This window comes from Mus musculus, chromosome 5 (genome assembly GCF_000001635.26).
Source record: "Mus musculus strain C57BL/6J chromosome 5, GRCm38.p6 C57BL/6J".
Taxonomy (NCBI): domain Eukaryota; kingdom Metazoa; phylum Chordata; class Mammalia; order Rodentia; family Muridae; genus Mus; species Mus musculus.
This window is the reverse complement of record NC_000071.6, coordinates 14670958-14684209: the sequence shown is the minus strand read 5'-3', so window position 1 is coordinate 14684209 and position 13252 is coordinate 14670958. Positions and strand designations below refer to the sequence as shown.

The following is a 13252-nucleotide window of genomic DNA, read 5'->3' as shown; positions in this document are numbered from 1 at the left end:
TTCCTGTAGCCAGGTAGGACTCCCAGCGAAGGGATAAGGCCATAAATACACCCACAAAACCTTTGACCGAACATGTGTTATGCTTACAAGAAAGGATAGCATAGGATAAAGTTGGGAAAGAGATTAAAGTGAGTTTAATGAATCTCAGTTTGAGATCCATTCCATGGGAGAGAGCCAACCCCTGACACTATGAATTAAGAGCAGACAGCAAACAGGAGCCTAGCATAACTATCTTCTGAGAGGTTTCATCCATCCAGCAGCTGATAGAAACAAATGCAGAAAACCACAGCCAAATAAGGGGTGGAGCTGGGGGATATTTGTGGAAGAGTAGGGGGAAGGAATGAGAGAGCTGGAGTAGTCAAGGATAGCACAAGAAAACCTACAGTGTAATCTAACCTTGGCCCATGCGGGCTCACGTTGGCTGAACCACCAACCAAAGAGCATGCCTAGGCTAGAACTAGGCCTCTTACACATATGTAGCAGATGTGCAGCTTGTTTTTCATGAGGGTTTCTAACAATTGGAGTGGTGGCTCTCTGACTGTGTTGTGGGCCTTTGGATCCCTTTCCCATCACTATGCTGCCTCATCTGGCCTCAGTGGGAGAGGATGTGCTTAGTCCTGCTCTGACCTGATATACCAGGTGGGCGTGTACCCGTGGTGGGCCTCCCTTTCTCTGAGAAGACAGGGAGGGGAAAATTGTGGGCGGGGGAATAAGGGTGAGACTGGGAGGGAAGGAGGGAGGGGGCTTCAACCAGGCTGTAAAGTGAATAAATAAACAAATGAGTTCAGAAAAAAAGAAAGAAGGAAATATAGAAGATGATAAAATCTACCACAAATCTGGAAAATTTAGATGTGAAATTTTAACAAATATGATTTTAAACATCATAGCTATATAACTACAAACAGACTATATTATATTATATTATTATTTTATAGACTATGGCCACTGTTTAAAATAGAGATCAGTGGAAATAGCAGCTTGAATTTAGAAGCTTCAGATAAAAAAATACTGCACTAGGGAAAACTTTGACTTGAAAAGAATTTTTTTCCAAACTGAACTCATACTTGAACTAATTGATTTTTATTAATTACAATCTACCTGCTGTTATGATTAACCTTTTTCATTCACATTTACAGAATCTTTACATGCCTAACATATCTATTTCTTCCCTTGAAGCAAAAGTATGCTCCATAAAATAACCTCTGCTATTAAAACAAAATTTAGTTATACTTCTACAAACCCTAGCAGTGAGGCTCATTTGAGGTTAGTTTAAGAAAATGGTCACAAATAAAATAAGCATGGGTGACTGCATCTAATGTATTGTATGTCCATATGCCCCCATCCTGGCCAATGAATTTATGTTAAGCTTTTACAGTAAATATCCTGGCTAGAAAAAGAGACTGTCCACACGCCAATAATGAGATTTAGTGCCCTGATCTAAATGCATGATCATCCTTCACCCCTAGCCTTGTTTGTTTATATTCAATGTTTATCCCATCACGTGGGTAAAAGGAATGTTAGTAAAATACACTGTAAGCAGTCTATAATTCAGACATTTTGATATTAAAGCAGAACTTTTGTCTCAAACTTCATAAAACAACAAACTTTGTCCTCAGATCGTCTTACCTACAGCTTTTGTGAATGTAGTCTTTCTTCCTCCCATCACTCCCCCGCATCCCCTGATACATTTATAATGACACAGTCTTCCCTCAGTTTTAGTGTCTCACTTTCTACATGCTAGTTTTGTTACCTTCTAAATCTGCAAACACATGATTAACATCAACTCATCCATTGTCTTCTAACTGAATAGAATCCCTCTTACCGTGAAGCCCTCGGAATACTGAAAAGGAGCCCTGGAACTTTCGTCTGCTGTTGGACTCAGAGGCTTGGGGTCAGACATTGAACGCTGCATCATCTTGGCTGTCTTAGGGCTTGCCGGGGGAACTTTAGCCATATCTGGATGGAGTACTTTCTGTGGACTTATGTCATCAGGGAGGGGTTTTTCATAAGGTACAAAGGCTGGTTCTAAGGCGTGGCCTGGGGAAAGTGGTGAGATGGGTGAGTAAAGGACTTTTGGAGATTTGGGTGGGGAAGGAGCCAGCTGGACTGTGGGGTCTGCCCGAAGGTGAGAAGAAGAGTAACCAATCTCTAAAGGTGTTGGGCGTTTCTTGTCTTTGGGTGGAGATGTGGCACCCATATATGGAGGGCTCTGTGTGTCTGGATCTGTTTCTGTTTGGCATCCTAAACTGCCCCCTTTGTAAGTCTTTTCAGGCGCTGAAATGTGTTTAATTATTTCTACCTTGGCATCCACCCGTGCTCGTATGGAAGGTGTTCTTATGGTTCCCAATGGCTCAGTTTGCACAGATATCTCTGCGACTGTTTGAACTGCTACACTGGAGACTTTGGAAGGGGGTTTGGTCTTGTCACCCTCTGCCGTGCTATCTCCGTATTTCCCTGTTCGCGCTTTTCTCCTGGACCTAGAAGGCATATCCCACTCATCCTGATCTTCGTCATCAGTTTGGACACTGGTATCAACGCTCTTTTTAGTTCTTCTTCTCCTACTTGCATAAGTCCGATCAGCAGTTTCTTCATCGTCAGTTTGTACACCACTGTCCACTATCTTTTTTAAATTCCGTGGATCATCTGCCATGCTTTCCCCCATCTCGTCATACTGCCCCCGAACTTTAGCTCCAGAACTTCTCTTTTTGGGCTGTTTCTCCTCTTTTACAACAACATCTGTCAGAGGTATCTCCGAAACAGTGCTCAAGATGCCAGGTGGGGCAATGTACTGAGTCACACCGTCAGACTGAACCGTGTACCATCCTTGGCTCTGTGGTATTTCAATGGCTACCACAGTAGACGCTGTTGTGGTGGCATCTTCAGTGGCCCAAAACTGACTGCCCTCTGTAGCAACATACTGACCCTCCAAAATTGCCTGTTCAGTGGTGGTTTGTGGAGAAGCAGTCCCAGAGGGTTCGTAGTTATACTGGTAGATCTGGCGAAGTTTTTGTTCCTCAAGCTGCTGATGGAGCTGTTGTTGCAGCTGTTGGATCTGCTCAAGTTGTAACTGTTGTTGAGCTAGCGTCTCCTGTCTCATCATGAACTGGGCCTGCCGCTCTTCCTCTTGTTGATAGAGAAGGTGCTGCTTCATAGACTGCAGCTCTTCTAGCTTCTTTTGAACCATGATCTTTTCTTGTTCTCGGAACCTTTGAATCTCCTGACGTTCCCACTCCAGTTCCTCAGCAAAGCGTTGTTGCTTAATTTTCTCCAGTTCCAGGAGCTCTCGCTCCAAGTCAAGTTGCTGTTGTTGTTTGTCTTCATCAGGGACAATCAAAAGAGTGCTTTCCTCTCCAACCACCTCAGAAAACACCTCAGAGGCGGTGGTTAAGGTAGGAACAGAGTCCATTGTCTCAGCAGGAAGAGTTTCCATAGTAATAGTTTGCAGGCTGGCATTGATGTCAATACTGGTTACTGAGATGTCTGTTTCTGATGCACCTGTTGTTATGAAATACGATCTAGGCATTGGCTGGCTTTGATGCAGGGCTGATAATGAAGTTATTGCATCTGTTGTATGAATGCCAGATAAATCCCTGACCGTGGTGCTGAAAATGGAGCCAGGTTGAGTGGTGATAGCAAATGTGGAGGGGATTGGAGTTGCTACTGAAGAATAGACAACACCATTAGATGACCTCAAAACACTTCCCACACCATACTGCGGTCCAGGAGGTGGAGTCATTCTTGCTGTGGAATACTGCGGGGTACTAATCCCAACTCCCGAAATGACTTGGCGTGTTTCTGGGTATGGGCCTGTAGTCTTGCTTGAATAATCCATTACCTCACCTGAAATACAGGGTAGAGTTATAGTCCAGTTCTCAGAATGAATGGTGCTGTTTGGGTGTGAAAGCCCTTTTATCCTGATGAGCGCAATGAATGGGACTGCATGCAAATCCACAGGTTAACCTAATTAGATGCGGAAGAAAAGCAATGTTGAGCATGCAGGCACATGCAGGCAACGACAACAGCAAGAACCACGGAGAAACAAAAATGCACATGTACTGTAAAATATATGGCCAAACCATCCAAAGAAAGCAAAAATGTAAACAAAAACTGGAGCAGGGATACTGTTCATCCTGAAACGAGATGCATCACACCGTAATGACAGTTCAAGGCAGGGTCTATGGCTACATCATACTGACCTGTAGACACTCTCCCTGAAGTTAGATCTACTGCTGCTTCAGTTCCTCCAGAATAATCAAAAGCATTCTTGCTTTTATAGAAAAAATGTCCAGCTTCTGCTAAATTAGTGTCTGACATGGAAGGTTTCATTCCACCAATCCCTCTGTAACCATATGGCCCTGATCTATCATATTGATAGTGGTCATCCCTATAACCAAAACGGTCTTCAGGAAGGGTAGTTGCAGGCTGCTGTGCTGTGCAGCTCCGTCCAAAAGGCAACTTGTAAACCATGTCACAGCACACAGCTCGTCTTCCTGCAGTCAAATCAACTGGCTTTTCTTCATCTTCTATGATTTTAGTCACTACATTTGAAGTAGATTCATCCATTGTCACAACAGTCCTATGAGACTTTGATGTGCTGAGATCTACCACTTCTCCATCAGTGATCCCCTGAGATATGGTGCTGTCAGTCCATCCATTTGTAACACCAACAGGAGGTACAGTGACAGGCTTTGTGACAGCCAATGTTACTGCCTGAGTGGAAGGACCTAATGATAAGTTTATTGGTGCTTCATCTCGAATCATGGGAAAAGCCTGGCTACTAGGTTTTCTGTATTGTAACTCAGTATGTTTTGATGTAGTAAGCTGCAGTGGTGATGTTACTGCATGTTCTATACCCACTTGGCTTTCTGTGCCTGTTGTGTAAATTGTAGTGTCTGTGCACGTGACAACAGCCACTGTCTTAGAGTCCATGGTGACTGGAGTTCCTAAGGAGGAAGCTGCACTGAGGTTTATGATAGAAGGTTGGACAGCACTAATTTGTCGCCTGTAAACCTCATTCGCTGTGGTCTGCCTTTTCACATCCATTGCAGAAGCAGAAAGATCCATACATTTTTCAGTTACTTTAACTTCTGATTTTGGTATTGTACGCAAATCAATGGCATCTCCAATAAGTGGCAACTTTCCATTTTCCTTATACTGATGCCTGTCTAGAGCAAGAGGCTCTGGAGGAATTGGTATGGAAACACTCCTGGGAGCAACACTTGGGACTGCACTACTCACTGCAGAGACTTCGGGTTTTGAAGCTTCTGCTGGAAGAAACTGTGTAAGTGAAGTTGGTACTGTTTGAAACAGAGAGGCTGTTACAGCAGGGGTAACAGAAAATGTCCCCAAAGCTCCAGATGTATATAGGGTTGGCTGTGAAGCACTTGGAATTTCTGTAGATGTCATGGGAGGAACTACAGAAAATACCGTTTCAAGGGAAACCAGATCTTTTGGGGGTGATCCCAAGGGCCAACTTGTAATGGCTTGGGCAGCAGAAGAATCTGTTGGAGTCCCAGGTTCAGAGGGCAATGTAATGACCACATAAGTCTCCATGAGAGACTTAGAATATCTCGGTGAGGATTTATTCGAGTGTGGGGAAAGTGGAGAGGTAGGGGACGGCAGTTTGTAGTCTGCTGAAGTCACTAAATTTAAGGACATATTTGATGTTAAAGGTAGACCTGTTGGTTTGGGGCACGTGTCTGTTGTTTTCTGTGTAGTCACTGGAATCTCAGGGACTGCTGGCTTGGGGGCAATTGGAGGTTTGCTTGCCTCTGGTCTATGTGTAAATACAAGTCCAGTTGGAATTGAAGAAGGCTTAGGAGGGACAGGAGGAGGGGCAGCAGCACATATTTTAGTTGCAGGTAACCCATTGCTCCTGCGGGCAGCTGTGGCCTCTACAGTAGGAATAGCATCAGCATGGGCCGTAACAATAGCAGTTGGAGCCACTGGAGCTGCAGCTGCCAACTTTCTTTTAGGATAAGTGGGTGGCTTAGGAGAAGTTGCTGGAGGCAACGGTGGGGGTGGGGGAGGAGGAGGGGGTGGCGGGGGAGGAGGAGGAGGTGGAGGAGGAGGGGGTGGCTGGGCTGATATGTCCAAAGAAGAACTTCGGAAAAATGGGTGAGATTTGGATGGATGGGTAGAAACAGGAAGACCGCCAGACGGCGACCTGTATGTGGGCTTTTCCTGACCCAAGATCTCTCCAGATACAGAGTGTGGGGATCCAGGTTGCTCCTTAGTTTGAGAAGAAGGTGTTGGGGCCAACCCAGTCTCAGGTAAGCTAATTTTTGTTAGTTCAGCCTCAGACTCTTCCCTTTTATCTTTGTAAGCATCCAAAACTTCCAGAATAATTCCATCCCCAGTTTCTTTCTTGCCTTTTATCAACTCCTTTTCAGATATAGGTAAGTCAGTGGAAATCGTGTCAGCTTGTGGCCTCTCAGGTTTAGTTGCTACAGATTCTGTGATAGATGGTGCTATACCAGGAAAAGAAATCATAATCTGATCAGCGTTAGTTCTACTTTCTGGTGTGATGGTTCGATCTAAGGATACACCTATATCTTCTGGATAGTCGATAACGCTGCCTGGAAAATAAGTTGAAGAAATTTCCTCAGAGTCTTTAAATTTAGTTATTACATCTGCTGGCTCCGTATAAACAGTTGTTAGGCTATCGAGGGTAGTGACAGGTGAGGAGCTATCTGTGGTACAAACTGAAGAAATAGATGATGTGAGAGAAGGTGTGTCAGAAGGTGGGACAGACGTAGCACTCTCTGAAGGCTCAGAGTAGGTCAATATCAGAGATTCATGGGCAATTATCTCTTGAATTTCTCTTGTATAATCAGTTACATATTCATCCTCAAATTCTTCTGTTGAAAAATGTTGGGTTATCTTAACATCTGGGATAGAGAGAGTTGCACTGCTGGTTGAGTCTGTAAGAGATGCTCCAGAAAGGATACTTGATGTCAAAGATGCGTCTTGTACCCTGTCAAAGTCCAGAGTGGACTCAGCCATGTCATCCCCCATGGTAGTCTGTATGAGGCTGGATCCATCTGTTACTTGCATCTGTTGCCGCTTCATGAGTTCTTCATAAGCAGCATCTGCATCTAACAGTTTCTTTTCTTCGCTGGTAGAAGTTACCATGCTACCCAGATCCACTATCTCATGGCTTTCTGGAATGATATAAGAGCTTGAAACAATGTCTTCTTGAGGCACAATAGAATGTAAGCTTTCTAATTCATAAAACTCTTTCTGGAGGTCTGTGATTTTCTGCATAGGATCATCATAAATCTGCTCCTGTAGTCTTATTTTTTGCTCTCTTCCTCTCTGCTGCATAAATCCATTTTGTTCATCTTGCCTGGTGAGCAGGCTGCCATCTACTGATCCATTGTATGTGTCCTCTACTAAAGATTCATAAATGTAGTCCTCTATTAACATACCACCATACAATGGCTCTTTTTCAAACACTTCGTCTCGTTCATTTGCAGCTGGAAAAGCTTTATATTTGTGGGGTTTGTGCATCATTTCTTCATACATCTCCTCAGCGCTTTTTAAAGCCTTCTGAGCACCTTCTTTCTGCATAACAGATTGCTCATCTGTTGGTGAGTATAAAGACACAGCTGTGGGCAATTTATAAACTTTTTGAACTTCTATTATTTTCTCGGGGCTTATCTCAAATCCTTCTGGGTCTGATTCTATGCTAGGCGAGTATTCAGAACAAGAGGACCTATGGAGCTCCTCCATTTCTGCTGCCTGGCGCAATTCTTCTGTGGGAGACGCATCCTCGATGGGAGAGAGATTACTGGGTGGCGTCTTTGGTCTTTCTCTCCTCCTCTGAGCTCGAAGTTCATCTTTGTCTTTCTTCGATTTCTTACTAGAACTCTTCCTCTGCTGCTGCTCCAGTTCTCTCTGCTTCTCTTGCTCTTTTAATAACTCCTCTTCCTCTCGTAGTTCTTCTTCCTCGGAAGAATCTTCAATGGTAGGTAAAAGAGGGCCATGGGACCTGTGCCGAGCTTTGCGCTGCTGCTTGCTTTCTCCTTTTTTGTGACTTGGGCTGCTGTCACTGTCTTCATCAAGTGATGATACTGATGTAGGGGACGTGCCAGGAGTGAAGCTGGATGCATGGAGACTCGAGGATCCCTCTCCTCTAGACCTGTCCTCGGGTGAGTCCGTCAGACTTTCCATTTCTAATTCTGGCTCTTCATCAAAATACAAAGTTGTCTTTTTCTGAGAGGATTCTGCAGAGTACTTATCTGTTACTGTACTGTTGAGTTCTATAGTCTTAAATCGACGTAACCCTCCTCCTCCAGCAACAACTAGTTCCTCACTCTCCTGGCTTTTAGTTTCTCGGAATTTGAGTTCAGGACTTTCATCAAAAGTTTCGTCATCTTCATCATGCCAGGAATGGCGTCTCCCAGCATCATCGTCGAAGCTGGTACTACTCTTTCGAGTCAGACGTCTGTGTTTCCCTGCTGGGCTTTTTCCTTTCCCCTTTGTTTCCTCCCTCTTCTGGCTCTCAGTAACACCACCAATCTCTTTGAGCTGACTCCTGATGAACTCTTCATCCTCAGAGCCTGAAGCATCCTCATCAGCGCTCATCTCTATAATCTGCTTTCGAATGAAGTCCTCGTCTTCCCCCGAGCCTTGACTGTCTTCCTGCTTATACTCCTCGCTGCTTGATGAGCCAATGCTAGTTCTCCGCTTCCTGCGAGCAACAGGGGAGTTTTCACTTTCGCTGCTGTCTTCAACCGAATCATAGGATGCTCTTCGCGGACTTAGGTCATCGACCAGCTCAGGATTCTCTTTGTGCTCCTTCCTGGAAGGAAAACCTTGTGCGCTATCCTTTTTTGAAGTAACTTTCTTTTCTTGACTCTCTTTGATCTCTTCTTCTGAAATAGAAATATCCCGTGTTTCGGATGGAGTCTGAGTTTTCTGCTGGTCCTGAGGTTGTTCAGGAGAAACCTTCTGGGGCTGTGTTTTCTTTTCTGCCTTTTCACCTACAAGTGTGCTTGCCTGAGCTTCCAAAATGGACAGTACTGTACTTTCCAACTTCGCTAAGTCTGAGGGGCTGGAAGGGCTGCTTTCTTGCGAGAACGAGTCTTTTTTGAGTCCTTTTAGCAAATCTTTCTCATCACTGGGTATAAGACTGGGGATTTCCCCAAGAGAGCCGGATATTCCGTCAGAGGAGTACCCTGTGTCACTCAGGCCTTGTGGGCTCTTGGGTTGCTGAGAACTGGAAGTGTCTGATTTGTCCTCTTCCTTTTCCTAGCAGAGTGGGAAAGACAGAGACAAATGTGTTAGAGTCAAACTAGCCATGTGTTTATCTCCATTATCATTAAGGAACCACGAGTAACTGAGGAGCAATTATGGGAAAATTCAAGCATATGATGATAGTTTTGAAAATGTTTGTATGAGAACAGTTGATATTCACTAACAAGTTACTTTTTATGTCGTGTAAATCTAAATTACACATTAATTGTCAACATGCCTTGTTTTTTTTCCCCCACTAATTCTATCATGCCCTCTTTAAATTTTAATTCTACTTTCTTTCAAATATATGATCTGTACCAGTGCATTTACTTTGAGATGAAGGTCAAGTTTGGAAAAGGGAATGGAAAGGTCAGTCTAGTCTCTCTTTCCCTCTGTCTGTCTCTCTCTCCGTCTCTCTTTCTCTCCTGAATGTGTATGTTCTGAGAGGCCAGAGGAGATCAGTGGATGTTCTGTTCATCATTCATTCCCCAGTTACCTTGATACATGGCCATTCATTGGACCTGGAGCTTGCTGGGGTTTTTGCTTGCTTGCTTGTTTGTTTTTGTCTTCGCTAGGCTAAATGACCCCTGAGCCCATGTCCTCACTCCCTACCTCACGGTTGGTGTTACAGGTGAAGATGGTCATATCTTTTATATAAGTTGAGCAATAAATGGTGTTTTTGAATGGACACATTCTGTAGAACAACACTGAGCAGTTTTCAACAGCACAATATAATATCTGTAATGTAATTAATGCCATCTCCTCATCACTCACAGTAAACATCATGATACCGGAGAAAAATCAGTCAAAATACGATCTCTCATAATTTAATTTTGATAACACTATTTTTGTGCTTTTTAGTGTCTACATATATGGTAAAGCAACACTGTAATAAAATTTCACACAGGTGAAGGCAAAGTAAATATTATTCTTTGGAGCAATTACTGAACATAATAAAAAGAGGCACCATAGTTTTATAATATGTCCTTTGCAGTCTATCCTGGCATTTTTATAAAAATAAGATTATGACAGGATACATAGAATATAACAAAAAATTAAAAAGGAATCCTGAAGTGCTAACACAAAAATATTAGAATACTCTGCCTGCCCTTTCTTGTGTGAGGCTTTCCTCCACAGCCGTGCTTCCCTCTTTCCTCTGTGCTGTACTCTACCTGAGCACCCTTCAGGGCCTGTCTCTTTCTCACGGGCTTCACAGGTTGCAGCCACTACATTTCTGTGGTTCTGGTGTTTTGATGATGTCTCTATTTTGTATCCAAGGGCAGCAAGGATATAGATGTTCATTCTACAGGACTGTAGTCTGACAATATGTTAGGGGGCTGACGAGCAATCAGTTAGTTGCTGAAACCTCTCCCTGGCATATTCAAAGAGAGTCATGCTCATTTAGCAGGCTACACTAAAAAACTTCATAATGTTAATTTCTCTCCCACTAACTAGACTTGGGTATGTATCCCTGCACAAAGTAATGTGACCTAATTAATTACATAGTTTAGTTGGGAAACATCAGATCACTCATTAATCAGGTCCTATGCTTCACTAACTTAAGGCACCTACAAACTAATCTTTATTACTACTACTAATCATTTTAAAAAGGATTTCTATGTATCAGAAGTTGGCATCCTTTTACCTTTCTTGTAGCTAATTGGTCCTTAGCACTGCTTTATTAATAACACTTATTAACAAGGGAAAATTAGATATAAATTACAGTCCTTAAGCTGGATCTTTTTTTCCCTTCTAATTATTGATCTTCAAAATGGCCATTTGAAGACAAACTAGGATATGGTGGAAGGATTCATGTAAAGGCAATATAATGTGGACCATTTTCTTACCAATTTCTCATTGCACCAGACTTAAAGATGGGAAATTTTTCTCAGATGCTTCAAAAATATATAAGAGTGTACTTATTTAAGGATCTATTCAGATAATAGTTAAAGGTATAAATGTAACAAACATACTTTTGTATAACATATATGGCATACATACAGATGCAAAAATATTACTGATTTTAAAAAGTTATTCATTTTTCATTTGAATAATCAGAAAATTGACATTTTTATTACCTGTTTTACTTTTTACATTTAACACCATTTAAAACAACCCCCAAAATTCTAAAATAAGAATAAAATTTGAGTTAGGCTCCTTTCGTTTACAAATCTTGAATCTATGATGAAGTCAGGTAGAGAGAATAGTGACACTGTAGGCAGAGTTTTAAAACAGCAATGTTATTTTTCATTTCCCCAAAAAGAGCATTTTCAGTTTTTAATAATTATTACATTCTGCCACACTGGTCTGTATTATATTGCATGTTTTCCATGCATAGAGTTTTAGTTGCTTGAGTTTACCTAATTTATACACTTAATAATTATGCAAAATACAAGGGACTAAGAGTCAATAAATTACTAATCCAACAACACACTATTAATACTGACAAATTGATAAAATAATATAAGATAGTAAAAATATACACACTGTGAAAGTTACCCAAAAGTTTGTGCCAAAAGTTACAGAGAGATGAATAAGGAGAGACCATGCTTCAGAAGTGTCCCAGGAAGAATATCATTATTGGTTTGTGTGTGACTGGTGGCTTTATTTTCAGGACAGTACTAACATCCTTATTCTGTACTTTGCCTCATTTATTTGGGGGTATAAAATCTGATTCTCCTATTTTTAAATCAGCTATTATAATATGTATATTATCAATAGTTGTGTAGGGTAGATAGAGGGGAAAGATATGTCTAATGTGCCTAGAATGTAGTGAGATGTAACTGAGGATCAGTGCTTGCATTTTAAAGTGGTACAGAAATGAATCAATGCAGGGAGTTCTACAGCAGGAGATGCTGACTGTCAGTCATGCAGTGGAGGAGGGCATCAGAAGGAGAGCACCTCAGATGGGCCCTCAGTGAAGGGACTGCACGGGCACACAAGGAAAAAGCAGAACAGCTTCAGAGGGGAGAAAATAATCCACCCAAAAGAATCACATGGACGTGTTTGTGGTTTTGATTTCTCACTTGTAGAGAAAAGTTATATCGAAGCCAGTTAGTGTAATGGGGAAATCCAAAATAGCTAAGCTGTTTAGGCAAGACTACCCACTGTTGAGTATAGATAGCCTGTCAGTATTTGAAGACCAAGACAGGAAAACAAAACATTACAGTTTATGTGTTGTCACTTAAATATAAGACAGAAAGTTTTATTCTTATTTTGGAAATAGACTGATACTATTGATATTCTTTAAGTTCTTATTAATTGTTCCTGTGGTCTACAAAATCCTAATGGAAAAATGAAAGATCTATTGTAAGAAAGAAAAATAAAGCAGAGCAATCACTTCTTTTGTTCATGGTTAATTTAAAACTTATTTCTTGGTAAAGAAGAAATATGGCTAAACCACCTTTTTCTATAGTAGGTAAATGGCAGGCAACTCTCTCTCTCTCTCTCTCTCTCACACATACACACACACACACACACACACACACACACACACACATGCAAAGAACTCACAAGGATATCACTAGGGAACTGGTACTTCTATATTGCTACAAGCATTTGTCATGGATCATACCAAGGTAGAACCATGAAAATTAAGAAATGGGCTATCTGACAGTTTCAGAAGAACTTGATGAAATCTGCAACTATAACCATTGTGAAAAGAGCAAATCCAGGAGCCCAAGGAAGCAGTAAGCAGAGGGATGTCCTTATTATGATCAATGTGGTATGGAGGACAAAGGTAGAGAGAAAAAGGAACCCCACTTGCTTCAGCTTAGTGTATGGAAAGAAAAAAGAAAAAGGTGGGTCCATGTTGCTGCTGTTAATACAGAAAGCCAAAAGTAGGGATGGGTTCTATAGAAAAAGATTAATAGCCAAACATGTTGAGCTTGAATTTACAGTGAGGTTTGAAGAGCTACATCCTTTGGTACATGAAAACATAGTTCTAAAACTCAAAAATAGAGACACATATACACATGTGAATTTAAGGGTTTTTCGTATGACTCCTCTGGAT

At 41.8% G+C, this 13252-nt stretch overlaps 1 protein-coding gene across 10 annotated transcripts in view; it reads right to left on the bottom strand.

Annotated features, from left to right (window-relative positions):
- Pclo (piccolo (presynaptic cytomatrix protein)) overlaps positions 1-13252 on the bottom strand; it is a 348560-nt gene that overhangs the window by 179256 nt on the left and 156052 nt on the right. For 8 of the 10 annotated variants that reach the window (XR_003955649.1, XR_003955647.1, XR_003955648.1 and 5 more), the window contains exons 5-6: positions 4197-9255; positions 1823-3840 (exon numbers count right to left, since the gene is read on the bottom strand). Coding sequence is in view for 6 of the 10 variants with exons in the window: in XM_006503582.3 (XP_006503645.2) it covers positions 1823-3840; positions 4197-9255 (7077 nt within the window). In the remaining 4 variants the exon portion in view is untranslated. The remainder of the gene's footprint in view (positions 1-1822; positions 3841-4196; positions 9256-13252) is intronic. The other 2 variants (XR_003955650.1, XM_006503584.3) reach the window with 1 other exon arrangement.